General features: G+C 48.6%; 1 protein-coding gene across 1 annotated transcript in view; it reads right to left on the minus strand.

Moving 5' to 3' along the window:
- The window catches only part of GLB1 (galactosidase beta 1), an 87,877-nt gene that overhangs the window by 16,432 nt on the left and 57,321 nt on the right, over positions 1 to 14,124 (minus strand). Inside the window, exons 11-15 of the mRNA XM_039253727.1 lie at positions 12,116 to 12,190; positions 9,869 to 9,958; positions 4,809 to 4,922; positions 3,196 to 3,327; positions 1,075 to 1,329 (exon numbers count right to left, since the gene is read on the minus strand). Coding sequence (XP_039109658.1) covers positions 1,075 to 1,329; positions 3,196 to 3,327; positions 4,809 to 4,922; positions 9,869 to 9,958; positions 12,116 to 12,190 — 666 coding nt within the window. The remainder of the gene's footprint in view (positions 1 to 1,074; positions 1,330 to 3,195; positions 3,328 to 4,808; positions 4,923 to 9,868; positions 9,959 to 12,115; positions 12,191 to 14,124) is intronic.

The raw sequence follows: 14,124 nt of genomic DNA on the forward strand, positions 1-14,124 counted from the left end.
TTTTTTTTTTAAATGTTTTATTTATTTCTAGGAGAGAGAGAGAGAGACAGCGTGAGCAGGGGAGGGTCAGAGAGAGAGGGAGTCACNCTAGGAGAGAGAGAGAGAGACAGCGTGAGCAGGGGAGGGTCAGAGAGAGAGGGAGTCACAGACTAGAACAGGCTCCAGGCTCTGAGCTGGCAGTCAGCACAGAGCCCGACGCAGGGCTCGAACCCACAAACCGCGAGATCGTGACCTAAGCGAAAGTCGGACGCTTAACCGACTAAGCCACCCAGGCGCCCCCCAACACCCATATTTCTTTTTAGCACCCATTGAGCTGAGGTCTTGCCATTTAATTTGGGTGATTATATGACACAAGTCTGTCTCCCTAACTAGAGTGTAAGCTCCATGAGGGCAAGTCCCATAGTTGGTTTTGTTCACTGCTGCATCCTTAGTGCCCGGCACTGAAAAATACTTGTTGAATGCACAACTGAGTCATGGTAAGGCCATCCAGGAGGAAAACAGGGCTGCAGTGAAGAGGAATATGGTGAAGGAAGACATGTGGATGTCTTTAAAGAATAAAGGTGGGGGGTGAGCAGTCAGTAAAATGGTGAAGGAAGAGGTGAAGGTCACAGAGACGAGGGTGGGCGCCCCAGGGTGCAGGGCTGTGTGGAGGTGGGGTGTTGTGGCGGCATAGAGGTAGGCATGGACAAAAGAAAAACAAGTTCTCCCGGGGGTTCACCCCTTTGCCTGGACCGAATTTTCTTCAAGAGAAACTGAAAGTGTCCCTCATAATCAGAATCCAAAGGGGCCACAGTTTTTCTTAGGGGAAGCAAGAAAGCCATCATTTGCTAAAGGAAGTTGTCAGTCCATGAAAATGGGGCACATGGTACACATTCAGGCTGGCCATCGAGTCCCTGAAGATCTGCCGGGGGCCCACTACCGAGGACTGGGCAAACTAACACGGAAAGCTCTCTACTCCGGAAGGTCACACAGCGTCTCCCCATCAGCTCTTTTTGATTCTTTATCAGAAGCCGAAAAGCAGAGCTTTGAGTCAAGCGGACCGTGAATGGAAATACTTTCCGTGAAGACACGTACCTTGGTCCATCCAGGAAACTGGATGAAGGTGTCCTGGGGCAAGTCCGGGATCCCGCTGGGAATGGAGAAGTTCCCCGTGTAGAAGGCCGGGAGTGTGTAGTTACAGGAGCTGGGGGCGAAGGCGTGACCATGGCGGCCGCTGTTACGGCCAGGCCAGCCTCCCAGGTGTCTGCGCACTGCATCCTCAGTGTTGAGCGGGAAGATCGTCCAGTCCGTGAGGATGCGGGAGCCGAGGGTCAGGTTAGAAATAAGACCCTGCAAAGGAGAAACAGAGTAACGAGCTGAGCTAGGAAGGAAAGGGCACCAGGTGGCCCTGTGTCCCTGCCCTGAGTTCGTAGGGCCAGCAGACTGGGTTATGAAACTCCAGCAGTAAATGAGACCCAAGCGATGGGTACGCCAAAGTGGCACCTTGCTTGAGGCCAGAGCTTCAACCCCATGCCCGCAATGTTCGGTGCTTGGTTCAAAGTCATTGCTGAATGGAAGGGATGATGGGGTCTATGGAACGGGGAATGAATGGAGTCAGGAATTCGGGGGGGTGGGAGAAGCGGGGGCGGACCGTGCCCCTTCCTATAACCAGGAGCAAGTTGTGATGATCCAGGATGATCACACCCGAGTCCGTTCACCTGCCATGGGACTCAGCAAGGAGACATACGTGGGAACACTTTGATATCTGTGAGCGGCTACAAAGGAAGTGATGATAAGGGCGGGCCTCAGCCCTGAATTCTGGAGTTGCGCTGTCTGCTGGTGTGTCAGCAGGCCGGGGGGCCCCTGGTGCCAGCCACCCCATGGAAGCCTCTGCCCCCGCTCACCCAGCTTCCTCCTCCCCGCCTTTTATTGGTGGGGGGGAGATCACTCCATGCCCAGAGAGATCCCGAATTTGTCCCAGGACATCTCTCGATATCAGGCCCCCGTGGCCCACTCACAAATCCCATGAACATTAAGCAGGCGGCCACGCGCAGGCGCTTGGCCGGGCACCATGGTCAGAGGCCACCCAAGAATGCCTGTCACGCCGGGGGTCATGGTGGCCTGTGACGGCCATGCAGGAAGACCACGAACTACAACCTGAGCACAAGGATTTTAACCGGGACCTTTCTGCCGGAGGCAAAGGTGACCCTGCACGGTCACTGCCTACCATTGCCCTGCCTCGGAGTCACCAGGATGAGGAAATAGTCCCGCACGCCTGTCCCAGCCTACGCCGAGGGGTGTCACATCGTGCCCTGTGGGCCTGCTGTCCTCCAGGAGATGATGAGCTATCTGTGGGGAAGCCTGTATCTCCGCATCTTTGCAGCTCACGGAGCCCCGCACAGAGTGTGGGCCTCACTGACGTGTGCTGAATACAGCTCGGGCAGTGTCTTCCGAGGGAAAACATTTGGGCCGGACGAGAGCCCCTGCATCAGGGGAAAGGCTTTCTACACCTCAAGACTTCGTCCCGGGCCGTCCACACCCAGAACACAGAGCAGACCACACGCTAAGCTGGCCAGGTAGGCAATGAAGTGCCTTTTGAAAGCAAGGTGAGGGGCACCTGGGGGGCTCAGTCGGTTGGGTGTCCGACTTCAGCTCAGGTCACTATCTCATGGTCTGTGAGCTCGAGCCCCGCGTGGGGCCCTGTGCTGACAGCTCAGAGCCCGGAGCCTGCTTCAGATTCTGTGTCTCCCTCTCTCTGCCCCTCCCCCACTTGTGCTGTATCTCTCTCTCTCAAAAAATAAATGAACATTAAAAAAATAAAATAAAAAAATAAAGCGAGGTGGGTTTTGCAAGCAAAGGAGATGCACAGTGGAGAGGCTTCCTCCTCCTTTCTACAGGATGGCTGAGCCCCGAACACAGGGGAAGGTTCTCTTTGTAAAGCTCCACTCTCTCATCCTACAGAGGAAAAGAGGTCTTCAAAACACTCCGACTTTGAACTTGCAAAACAAATCACGGCGGGTTCGCTCACCAAGCTCAGCAAAGTGTGTGTGTTTTTAGACCTGCTTCTCCGCGAGCAGGGCTGGAGGAGGGGGGCATATGTGTCAGAATTTCTAAACGGCTCTGTGGAAGCCTCTTCGGACAGCATGGACACAGCCCTCTCAGCCCTGACCAGGGCGGGGGGGGGGGAAGGGGGGAGGGGAGGGCGGCGGCTCCTACCTTAGACTCATTGATGAAGCTGCCATAGTTCACACGGCCCATGTTCTCCACCAGGAGGTCCAGGGTGGCTCCCGCTTGCCCTGTGATGTTCAGAGTGACCACGTCACTTCGCTCCAGGACTCCCTGGGGCACCTGTGGGGTCAGAGTCCCGTGGGAATTAGCTGACGTGAGGAGGTTGGCAGGGCTCGGCTTGCTAAGCCGTCACACTCATTTTCTGCCTTGAAGCGTGACCAGACTCGGGCGACAGTGCTCTACTGGCCCCTTTGCCCAGGCCACCAGCCAGGCGGTCAAGTTCCTCGGAACACCGCTTCCTAAACAGGCAGCTCATCGGCTACAGCTCAGAGCAAGGGAAGGTTGAGGCTCGCTTCCTTTGCTCTGGGATGTTCTATTTTTAATAGAAAGACGGGATGGGGGCAGTAATTCCAGGGGAGAATTCCTATCACGGGAACTGCTTTGTGTTCTCACGGCACAAAAGGCAGTCAGTCATAAAAAGTCGCTTCTAAACAACTCGGAGAGAGGAGACAAAAAATCAGATAAATGAGATAAAAATCAGAGTTAGGTGGAGTAGAGTCACCTCAAAATACCTGATAGGATGCATTAACCACAAAAATTATATAATAGAATGAGAAAAAAACAACAGGCATTTTAGCAACAATATATTCCTAATTTTTTTAAAGGGGCAGCTTTGAAAAAAAATTGAAGTTATGCGGACTAGAATTCACTAAGATGACCCACCCCTAAACTGGAAATCAAGAGGGGCGCCTGGGGGCTCAGTCAGTTGAGCGTCCAACTTCGGCTCAGGTCATGATCTCACGGTTCATGAGTTCGAGCCCCGTGTCAGGCTCTGTGCTGACAGCTCGGAGCCTGGAGCCTGCTTTGGATTCTGTGTCTCCCTCTCTCTCTGCCCCTCCCCTATTCTTATTCTGTCTCTCTCTCAAAAATAAATACACGTTAAAAAAATAAATAAACCGGAATTCAAGAAACAAGCGTTGTCAATCTACATGTGGGCAACATACACATGGTGCCCTAGAAACTTGCTTCCCCTGAAATGAAAGCCTTTGGTCGCCACAGAATGGAAGGATTTTAATTTAAAATTTTCTGAACAAATCTCCAGGGTTAGAAAAATGTCCTCATGTGCTTGTTCACATGATGGCTTCAGTGGGAGGAATGGAGGCCCCCAGTGTATCTTTCCTGTGCTGTGAAACAGAGTTCTCTGTGTATTGCGGCTGTAATTAGCATGAACAATCCTTCCGAACATACTTTCTTGTGCAGGATGAAGGCACAGAGTTAAACGAATCACCGCTCCCGCGTGTAGAGTGGAGCCTGTCCTCAAGGACATGGGTGACATTCTGTGGTTGGTCAGAGAGGATGGCATAGACTGGGGAGACCAGAAGGTTTCCAAGATGGGGGCTGCCTTCAGCGCACCCTTCCAGGCACAGGCAGAGGGTGCATGGCTCAGGCCACACCAGCAAGGAAGGGGCGCAGCTAAGGAGGTTCAGTTGGAGGGGCAGAGCCCAAGTGTAGAGAGGTGTGCGGTGGCCTCGAATGCCACGTTACCAGACCACGCATCCCCCTGGTGGGGCAGACAGACACAGCTCAAAGAACACTCTTACCCCATCCACGGCGACATAGGCGCGGTCATGGACTCTCCCGAGGGGAGAAGACAGAGGTGTGGGGTTGCTGCAGTCTTCAGGAAGCGTTGTTCGGTACAGCACAAAACCTGAATACTGGTTAGAAAAATATGTGAGGAAAATACATCACTCTTTTCAAAAAGATAGCCTGGCCCCCTCGATCTGGGTGAAAGGGAAGTTTCTAAAATCATAAGGAATAAAGTATTTCTCTAGCCTCCAGCAAAAATTCAGTCGGAAAGAAGGGAATGGGCTTAACTTTTTAGATCATACACTCTCACAGCAGTAGCAGCAGGGAATTCAGAAGAACATTTTATTAGACATCCGTTTCCCACACGAGGAAATTTGCCCAGTATCACTCAGGGCGAGCCTATCATATGTATCACTGGGTTATTTACATCGCCTCAAAAACACAACACAACATGACAAAAAATGACAAACGGGGCTCCTGGCTGGCGCAACTGGTAGAGCATGTGACTCTTTTTTTTTTTTTTAATAAACTGTTTTAATGTTTGTTTATTTTTGTTTTTTTTTTGTTTTTTTTTTTAATTTTTTAACGTTTTATTTATTTATTTATTTATTCATTTATTTTATTTCTAGGAGAGAGAGAGAGAGACAGCGCGAGCAGGGGAGGGTCAGAGAGAGACGGAGTCACAGACTGAAACAGGCTCCAGGCTCTGAGCTGGCAGTCAGCACAGAGCCCGACGCGGGGCTCAAACCCACGAACCGCGAGATCATGACCCAAGTGAAAGTCGGACGCTTAACCGACTAAGCCACCCAGGCGCCCCGATGTTTGTTTATTTTTGAGAGAGAAAGAGAGAAGGGTGTGAACGAGAGAGGGACAGAAAGAGAGGGAGACACAGAATCGGAAGCAGGGTCCAGGCTCTGAGCTGGCACAGAGCCTGTCACGGGGCTCGAACCCACGGACCACAAGATAATGACTTGGGCCAAAGCTGGACACTTAAGTGACTGAGCCACCCAGACGTCCCTTGGTACAACATGTGACTCTTGATCTCCAGGTTGTGAGTTCAAGCCACGTTGGGTATAGAGATTAACCTAAAATAAAATTTTAGGGGTGCCCGGGTGGCTCAGTTGGTTAAGTGTTCAACTTCGGCTCAGGTCATGATCTCACAGTTTGTGGGTTTGAGCCTCACATTGGGCTTCTGTGCTGACAACTTGGAGCCTGGAGCCTGCTTTGGATTTTGGGTCTCCCTCCCTCTCTGCCCCTCCCCTGTTTGCTCTGTCTTTCTCTCAAAAATAAACATGAAACAAAATCTTAAAATAAAAAAAGACAAACAACAACAAAGTCAACAACGTTGGGTAAAACATTTCCCAGGTTCTTGGGCTAGATCTGCTCTAACACACAAAACAAGAGTCAATCGGAAACTGTTTAAGGTGGAGGGGCGGGGGTGGCGGGGACAGAGACAGTGAGAGAGGAGGGTGTAACCTGTTGCTAAGTCAGAAAACAGAGAGGCTGGTATCCCGGGTCCGAAAGGAAGGCCCCAGACTCTCGGCTGCGGCAGCAAACAGCACCTGCGGCCTCAGCTCGTGACTTTGCTGTTGTGGATGTTAGCCAGGGTAGGCAGGACCAAACCCTGTCATAGAGGGGACTCTCACAGACATCCGGCAGGGGACAGGGAAAAGTTCCTCACGTCTGGAGCCCAGAAGGCAAGGGAGCGAATCTCGGCAAATGTGGAGGTGATTTAGAGGAGGTGAAAAAAGAAACACGTTAACCCTTGTTCCTGTGTTGAAAGAAAGGGCTGAACTCAAGAAATGTCACTGGGGCCGCCACCCAAGGCTTCACGCACAAGGGTGCCTTCCTTCCCAGACCCCAAATGTCCGTCTCTTTCTTGTTGTTTTCTTTGCAAAGTAACTGAAGTGGTAAGTCCTAGCTCAGAGGCTGGGGAGCACTGTGAGAAGGGCCCCCAGGAGGGAGCAGAGGTGGAGGTGCTCCCTGCAAACCACTGCAGCGGCTGGAGTGGGGGTAGGGGTGGTCGCAGAGGGCCAGAGCTGCATCCCACCCTCTGTACCTGTACCCTCCATGGGTTTCGCTGGAAATTAACATCCAGGGGGCTTGCGCCAGCCCTGAAACAGCTGGGGAGCCCCCCCAGGCCGAGGGCACTGCCTTGACCAAAGATCACAGAGCAGAAGGGTCTGCGAGAGCAATGAGTGCGATGGTCTATACATCAACCTGGAATTCACTTCCTAGGTTCCAGCTGCCCTAGTGGCCAGACTGTGTCTTATTGAGAGGTTCCCTGCTCGGTGGAGAAGGTGGACTGTACTTTTAGATGAAGACCTGGACACAGCGGGTGCTGGCTGGAACTAGAGCAAGGATTCTACCCCGTGTTAACGAACCGGGGGCTTAATTACTCATCGCGTTGATCACGGAGTTGCAGGAATAAAATCCCAAGTGAGAAAAGCATAACCAGAAGCAAAGTACACTAAGTCTAGATACGCTGTTGTCCTATTACCTTATGGCTCAGACTCCTTCCAGGAGGGGATCTCCCCAGAGAGGCAGTAAGGGACCCAGAGAGGCTTCCATTTCAAAAAACTGGGGCTGAGGGGCGTCTGGGTGGCTCAGTCGGTTAAGTGTCCGACTTCGGCTCAGGTCACGATCTCGCGGTTCGTGGGTTCGAGCCCTGTGTCAGGTTCTGTGCTGGCAGCTCAGAGCCTGGAGCCTCTTTCAGATTCTGTGTCTCCCTCTCTCTGCCCCTCCCCATGCTCATGCTCTGTCTCTCTCTGTCTCAAAAATAAATAAGCTATAAAAAAAACAAAACAAAAAAAAAACCCAAAAACAAACTGGGGCTGAGATCCTAACCGGGCGTTCAAGCTTAACATCACAACAAAGGGACACACTGACCTGATGGGCGTCGTGACATGGTGCTCTGAGAAGGGCACATCCCCCCGGGTCGTGTTCATGCCAGAAGTGTCCTACTGAACCTAATCAGTGAGGGGAAGTCTACGAAACACCTGGCCGAACTCAGAAATGTCCATGCCATGAGAAAGAGAGACTTAGGAGTAGTGACAGAGGAAAGAAGGCTGAAGGGACCTTATAACTAAATGCATGTGTGACCATGGATTGGAAACTGGGTTGGCAGAAAGTGAAGGGCTGGCTGGCTGGGGGGCTCAGTCGGTCAAGCGTCTGACTTGGGCTCGGGTCACGGTCTCATGGTTTGTGCGTTCAAACCCTGCATCGGGCTCACTACCGTCAGCGTGGAGCCCACTTCTGATCCTCTGTTTCCCTCGCTCTCTGCACCTCCCCCGCTCCTCTCTCTCAAAAATAAACATTTTTTAAAAAAAGAAAAAAAGTTAAGGACATTACTGGATACTTGACTATACAGCCCACATTAAAAAAATAAGATTTTTATACGAATGTTAAATTTCTTAAGTGTGATCATTATATTGTGATCATATAGAACGATGTCCTTTTTCTTAAAAGATATGTGCTGTAATATTTAGAGGTGAAGTGTCAGGAAATTGACAGCAAACTCAAATGGTTAAAAAAAGGCAGGTGACTGCATATACACACAGCCAACTGTCAACACTTAGTGAATCCAGGGGAAAGCTATGTGGGTGTAGATTACACTTTTCTTGTAACATTTTTAGATTTGAAGATTTCCAAAATAAAAAGCTGAGAAAAAAATTAAAAAAAAATTTTTTTTTTAATGTTTTATTTATTTCTAGGAGAGAGAGAGAGAGAGAGACAGCGTGAGCAGGGGAGGGTCAGAGAGAGAGGGAGTCACAGACCGAAACAGGCTCCAGGCTCTGAGCTGGCAGTCAGCACAGAGCCCGATGCGGGGCTCGAACCCACGAACCGCGAGATCATGACCTAAGCGAAAGTCGGACGCTTAACCGACTAAGCCACCCAGGCGCCCCAAAAGCTGAGAAAAAAATTTAAAATAAATATGAAGGGCAGGCACCTGGCTCAGCAGGCAAAGTGTGCAAGTCTTTTTAAAAAAAAAAATTTTTTTTACGTTTATTTTTTTTTGAGAGAGAGTGAGACAGAGCATGAGCGGGGAGAGAAGGAGACACAGAATCTGAAGGAGGCTCCAGGCTCCGAGCAAGTATGGGGGAGGAGCAGAAAGAGAGGGAGACACAGGATCTGAAACGGGCTCCGGGCTCTGAGCTGTCAGCACAGAGCCCAATGCGGAGCTCGAACCCACAAACTGTGAGATCATGACCTGAGCCGAAGTCGGACGCTTAACCGACTGAGCCACCCAGGCGCCCCAAGTGTGCAACTCTTGATCTCAGGGTTGTGAGTTCCAGCCCCATGTCGGGCGTGGAGCCCACTTTAAATAAATAAATAATAGAGTAAATAAAATTGACATGAGGCAGCGCAGCGCCTGGGTTAACCACGTGAATGCGTGCATGCACACACACACCGACAGACGCATGTGTCCCGTTCCCTTCAAAAGCGGGAAGAAGAATCTCTAAGAACCGAATCTCTCAAGAACACAGGCCCTACACCTTTGAGCCAACTGAGGACAAATAATTAAGCTGTCTTTTTGAGCATTAAGATAGTGGTTTTGTTGGGGCGCCTGGGTGGCTTAGTCGGTCAAGCGTCCGACTTTCGCTCAGGTCATGATCTCGCGGTTCGTGGGTTCGAGCCCCGCGTCGGGCTCTGTGCTGACTGCCAGCTCGGAGCCTGGAGTCTGTTTCGGTCTGTGACTCCCTCTCTCTCTGACCCTCCCCTGCTCACGCTGTCTCTCTCTCTCTCTCTCCTAGAAATAAATAAAACATTAAAAAAAAAAAAAAGAGTGGTTTTGCTTTAGTAATAAAGATTAATTAGATCAGAAATACACTGAGAGTTATGTTGAATCAGGTTGAGCTACAGCCTATTCTAGGGGTGAGAAAAAAGGTGGGGGGAGTCTAGGAAGAGTCAGCCCACCGTGAGGTCCTTAAAGCTACAAGAGCCTGGAAATCTGTGGCGAATTTACCGGGACCTGACTTATCTGCCTACCGCTTGGCCCCTGTGCCCAGAATAGGCCCTGCAGGGCAGGGCAGAAAAGCAGAAAAAGGGGGAAGCATTACCTTTGAAGGCCTACCTGTTTCACCTGGATAAATGTCAAGGGATGAAGGCTTTTTATGGGCCCAGAGGGACACAGGACATTCAGAGCATCCTCCACCGTCTTTAACTGAAAAGACACAAGAGGAACATTCACTCGTTGTCACCAGGTAATCGCAGTGGAGGATAAAGCCATTTGTAAATTATCAAGGATTTAACCAAATCCCTCCATGAACCGAAATTGTTCAGATTCCGCTCAGAGCTGACCCCCAGTCACCTTCCGTCACCCCTATCTGTCCCCTAACCCTCGATGAAAAGTAACTGATGGTAATCGTAAAGCACGTCAAGCACGCCTATTCGTAAATACAGCCTCTTTATAAAAGGCCCTTCAAGTGAATGAAAACCAGGGCGCAGAGGCTGCCTCCCCTCCAGAGCCTTCCCCAGCACCCCGGAGGGGAGTACCCAGGACTGCACCTTCCTCTGAACTTGACTGCAGCGTATTTTCCACACCTGCATTATGCACTGGCTGCTCACCTTTGCCGTCCTGACCATTCTGTCAGCTCCTTAAGGGCAGGGTCTGTGTGGTGCTCACCCAATACTCAGCACATAGTAGATACTCAATAAAATACTTATTACGTTTAGTCCAGATGATGGCATATTCTCACAGCCCAGGAGGCTTATTCCGATGCAGCAACAAGAATGACAGCAGCTACCGATCACTGAGTGCCTGCCAAACCCCAGGTGAGAGCACCTTGCACGTGCACCCCAGTGAATCCTTACAACCGCCGGGGGCGGGGGCGGCGGGGCAGTCATCACTGTCCCTGGGTTAGGGATGTGGAAACAGGTTCTCCCAGAAGCTCACCAGAGCAACGGCAGAGCCAAGGTCTGCAGTTAGGTTTGGCTCTGAACCTAGGACTTCCCGCGACTGATGCTGGTGAGGAATGTATAAACGCTTCGGCAGGACTGCTTTGCTGATACGCAACGTCAGGAGGAAGGAAAACCTTAAATACAATTCCATCAATTCAGCAGCTCACATGGAAGTTTTTCTATCGGGACAACTAAAGAAATTCAACTCACGGTAAAAGGTCTTATCCTATATAACCATGTCTTACATCGACTGAATTCAGTTACACGCTAACATGCTATCTTACATTGCACACATTTAGTTAACCAGGAAAAGTTATTTCTACTGACACAATTTTCCTTTGCGGTAACAGAATGTATTTTTGGTACGAAGCTAGTTTTGTTTTGTTCCGTCTTGGTCCTGTTGCTGTTGTAAACATCTGTAGCTGTTTTCTGTTGCATAAAAATAAATTTCTCGTAGCAAAGCCACGTCCTCCTTAAGTAGCCAGTGGCAATAAAAACGTAGAAGATGCTCCCTTTACGAGTGTGATTCAAGTCTGATTAAAACTAAAGGAAGATTCCTATCATGCAGAGAGACCACACTCTTCACTGAATGTAACACACGCACCAGACGCTAGGTGGAAAATGTCACAGCAACTTACCCAACCGTAACATCAAAGGGCTTCGTGAATGGAAAAATTATACAATGGTGTTTGGCATTTTGGTTAAAGATAAAGACTTCTGCTATTTTAGAAAATCAAGATTCTGAAGAAATGTGTAACTGCTTGTGGTTTCTTTCTCTTCTCTCTTGTAAGTTAAGAGATGTAGGAGTGAGGGATTATAAAAGGGGAAATCCTGAAGACACAGACGGTCAAAACAAATTGATTTTGGCTTACGTCACTCCTGACAATGAAATGAAATCTCCCTTCTTTTTCTCTTTCCTAGAATAAAAGGTCTTTAGCTCCCATCTATGATGAGTGTCTAGCCTTTCCCCCTTGATGTCCCATTTACCATATAAACCACAGAGCACAAAAATCAGTACATGATTTTGAGATGGAGGGGAGCACACTAAATAGTGCAAAGGTCTCTGATAATGCCTATGCCTTTTGAGAACCCCCTAAAAAAAGGTAAATTGCGGAAAGGAACCTCACCAGGCATAACAAGGTGGCATGTTATTCCCACAAAGCCTCCGGAAGCGGCTCTGGATGACTGATAACTGAACCTAAATGACCTGAATGATGTAAGGATCCCCACCCACTTCTGCTCACGGCCCAGGTGCCCACCCCGTCCACACACGTGTCCCCATTTTCCCCGAAGCGTCACCTTCAGTCTCACAAAACCAATTCACTGAAAGACAGAACCAATTCCTCCGCCTGACACTTTCACTCACAACTGCTAAATTCCACTTCCTCACTCTCGAAAGTGCTGTTATTTTCTTGCTTACCTTTTGCAGGGCTACTTTTCCATATGCGAACTTCGGTGTAGATGGAGGGATGAAACCTTCTGGTACTTTTTCAAACTAGAAACCAGAGTGGAAAAAGAAAAAAACAAAAGCTGTCAAACCCTCAGAAACGCTGCTATACAATTCAGTTTTCAAAAGGAGGCTCCAAGATTCGAACGATAGTGCCGGTGAGTTTTGGAAAGGCAAAGGACAAGAGGTTCTCCCCAAAACAGGGTTTGGTAAAGTTTTTACTTTGAAGGGGTGTGTGTGTGTGTGTGTGTGTGTGTTTGTGTATGTCTGCACTGTAAACTCCAGGGATCATTCAAATAATTATAGAACAAGAGACTTTAAAACAGAGAGCAAGAACCAGAATCTGAAGAGCGGAAGCTGTAGTAGGGAAAAGTATTACTTGCATGTTAAATCTTACTGGTAGATTAAAGTTTGGTATCAGTGTTAAATTTCCTGTGGTTACACAAGAGCATATTCCAGCTGATTCTTATAAAACACACACTGAAGTATTTCGGGGTAAAGGGTCATGATGCAAGCAACCCTCCAGTGGTTTAGAAAACCCAAGGGGGCAGCCAGGGGAAAACGGATGAGGCACACAGGGTGAAACGTTGACATGCGTGAATCTGCATGTGGAGTACTCGAGTGCTCTATGTGCTACTTTTATTCTTTTTTAAAAAATTTTTTATTTTACATTTTTTATTTATTTCTGAGAGAGAGAGAGAGAGCATGAACAGGGAGGGTCAGAGAGAGAGGGAGACACAGAATCTGAAAGAGTCTCCAGGTTCTGAACTGTCAGCACAGAACCTGATGGGGGGCTCAAACCCACAGATCCTGAGGTCATGACCTGAGCCAAAGCTGGACGCTCAACCGACTGAGCCACCCAGCACCCAGGCGCCCCCGTGCTACTTTTATTCTTGAAACTTCTCTGTACATTTGAAATTTTTCTTAAATAAAAGTTAAAAACATAAAAATAGAATCTTATTGAATATTAAATACACACACACCTATTTAAATTAGGGTTGGAAGATACAAGTGCCAAGTCTTAAAAGTCTGTGTCCATCTCCAAGTAGATTGCAGTATGATCTCGCAGGCTCCCTGCATTTCTTCCCTCCTCCATTCCTCTCTTCCTTCCTTTTGGTTTCCATTTTTTATTTTTATTATTTAAAAAAAATTTTAATATTTATTTTTGAGAGACAGAGCACAAGAGGGGGAGGGGCAGAGAGAGAGGGAAACATAGAGAGAGGGGCAGAGAGAGAGAATCCAAAGGAGGCTTCAGGCTCTGAGCTGTCAGCACAGAGCCTGATGTGGAGCTCAAACTCATGAACCCTGAGATCATGACCTGAGCTGAAGTCAGATGCTCAACCGACTGAGCCACCAGGTGCTCCTCAGTTTCTATTTTTTTTTTTAAACTTTTTTTTTTTAATGTTTTATTTATTTCTAGAGAGAGGAGACAGTGTGAGCAGGGGAGGGCCAGAGAGAAAGGGAGACACAGACTGAAACAGGCTCCAGGCTCTGAGCTGGCAGTCAGCACAGAGCCCGACGCGGGGCTCGAACCCACGAACCGCGAGATCATGACCTAAGTGAAAGTCGGATGCTTAACCGACTAAGCCACCCAGGCGCCCCTCAGTTTCTATTTTTTAAAGTAATTAAAAAAGGAAGACAACAGACTGCTATAATGAAAAGCAATAGGCTCCTGACTATTCTCTTAGTTCTATTCTTCAGAGAAAACCATTTTAAATTCATTTAATTGTTCCATTTTTGCATTTTTTAGTTTCTACCTGTATACTTCTCTGCTATTTCTTATTTGATCCATTTAAAACACTACTGATTTCTTTAATACATGAGAATTTAGCCCAGGTGTACTATTCTGGATATCTCTCTTTCTTGCCAACATGGTTATATCAGCATTTCTCTACTGGTTACCTTTGTAGCTTGAAGTAATATACCTTTATTTCTTAGTTCCATCAATTAAAATTATCTTTTGTGTCCATACTTTTAAGATG

The sequence above is a fragment of the Hyaena hyaena genome, unplaced genomic scaffold (assembly GCF_003009895.1).
Source record: "Hyaena hyaena isolate Hyena2069 unplaced genomic scaffold, ASM300989v1 scaffold_459, whole genome shotgun sequence".
Taxonomy (NCBI): Eukaryota; Metazoa; Chordata; class Mammalia; order Carnivora; family Hyaenidae; genus Hyaena; species Hyaena hyaena.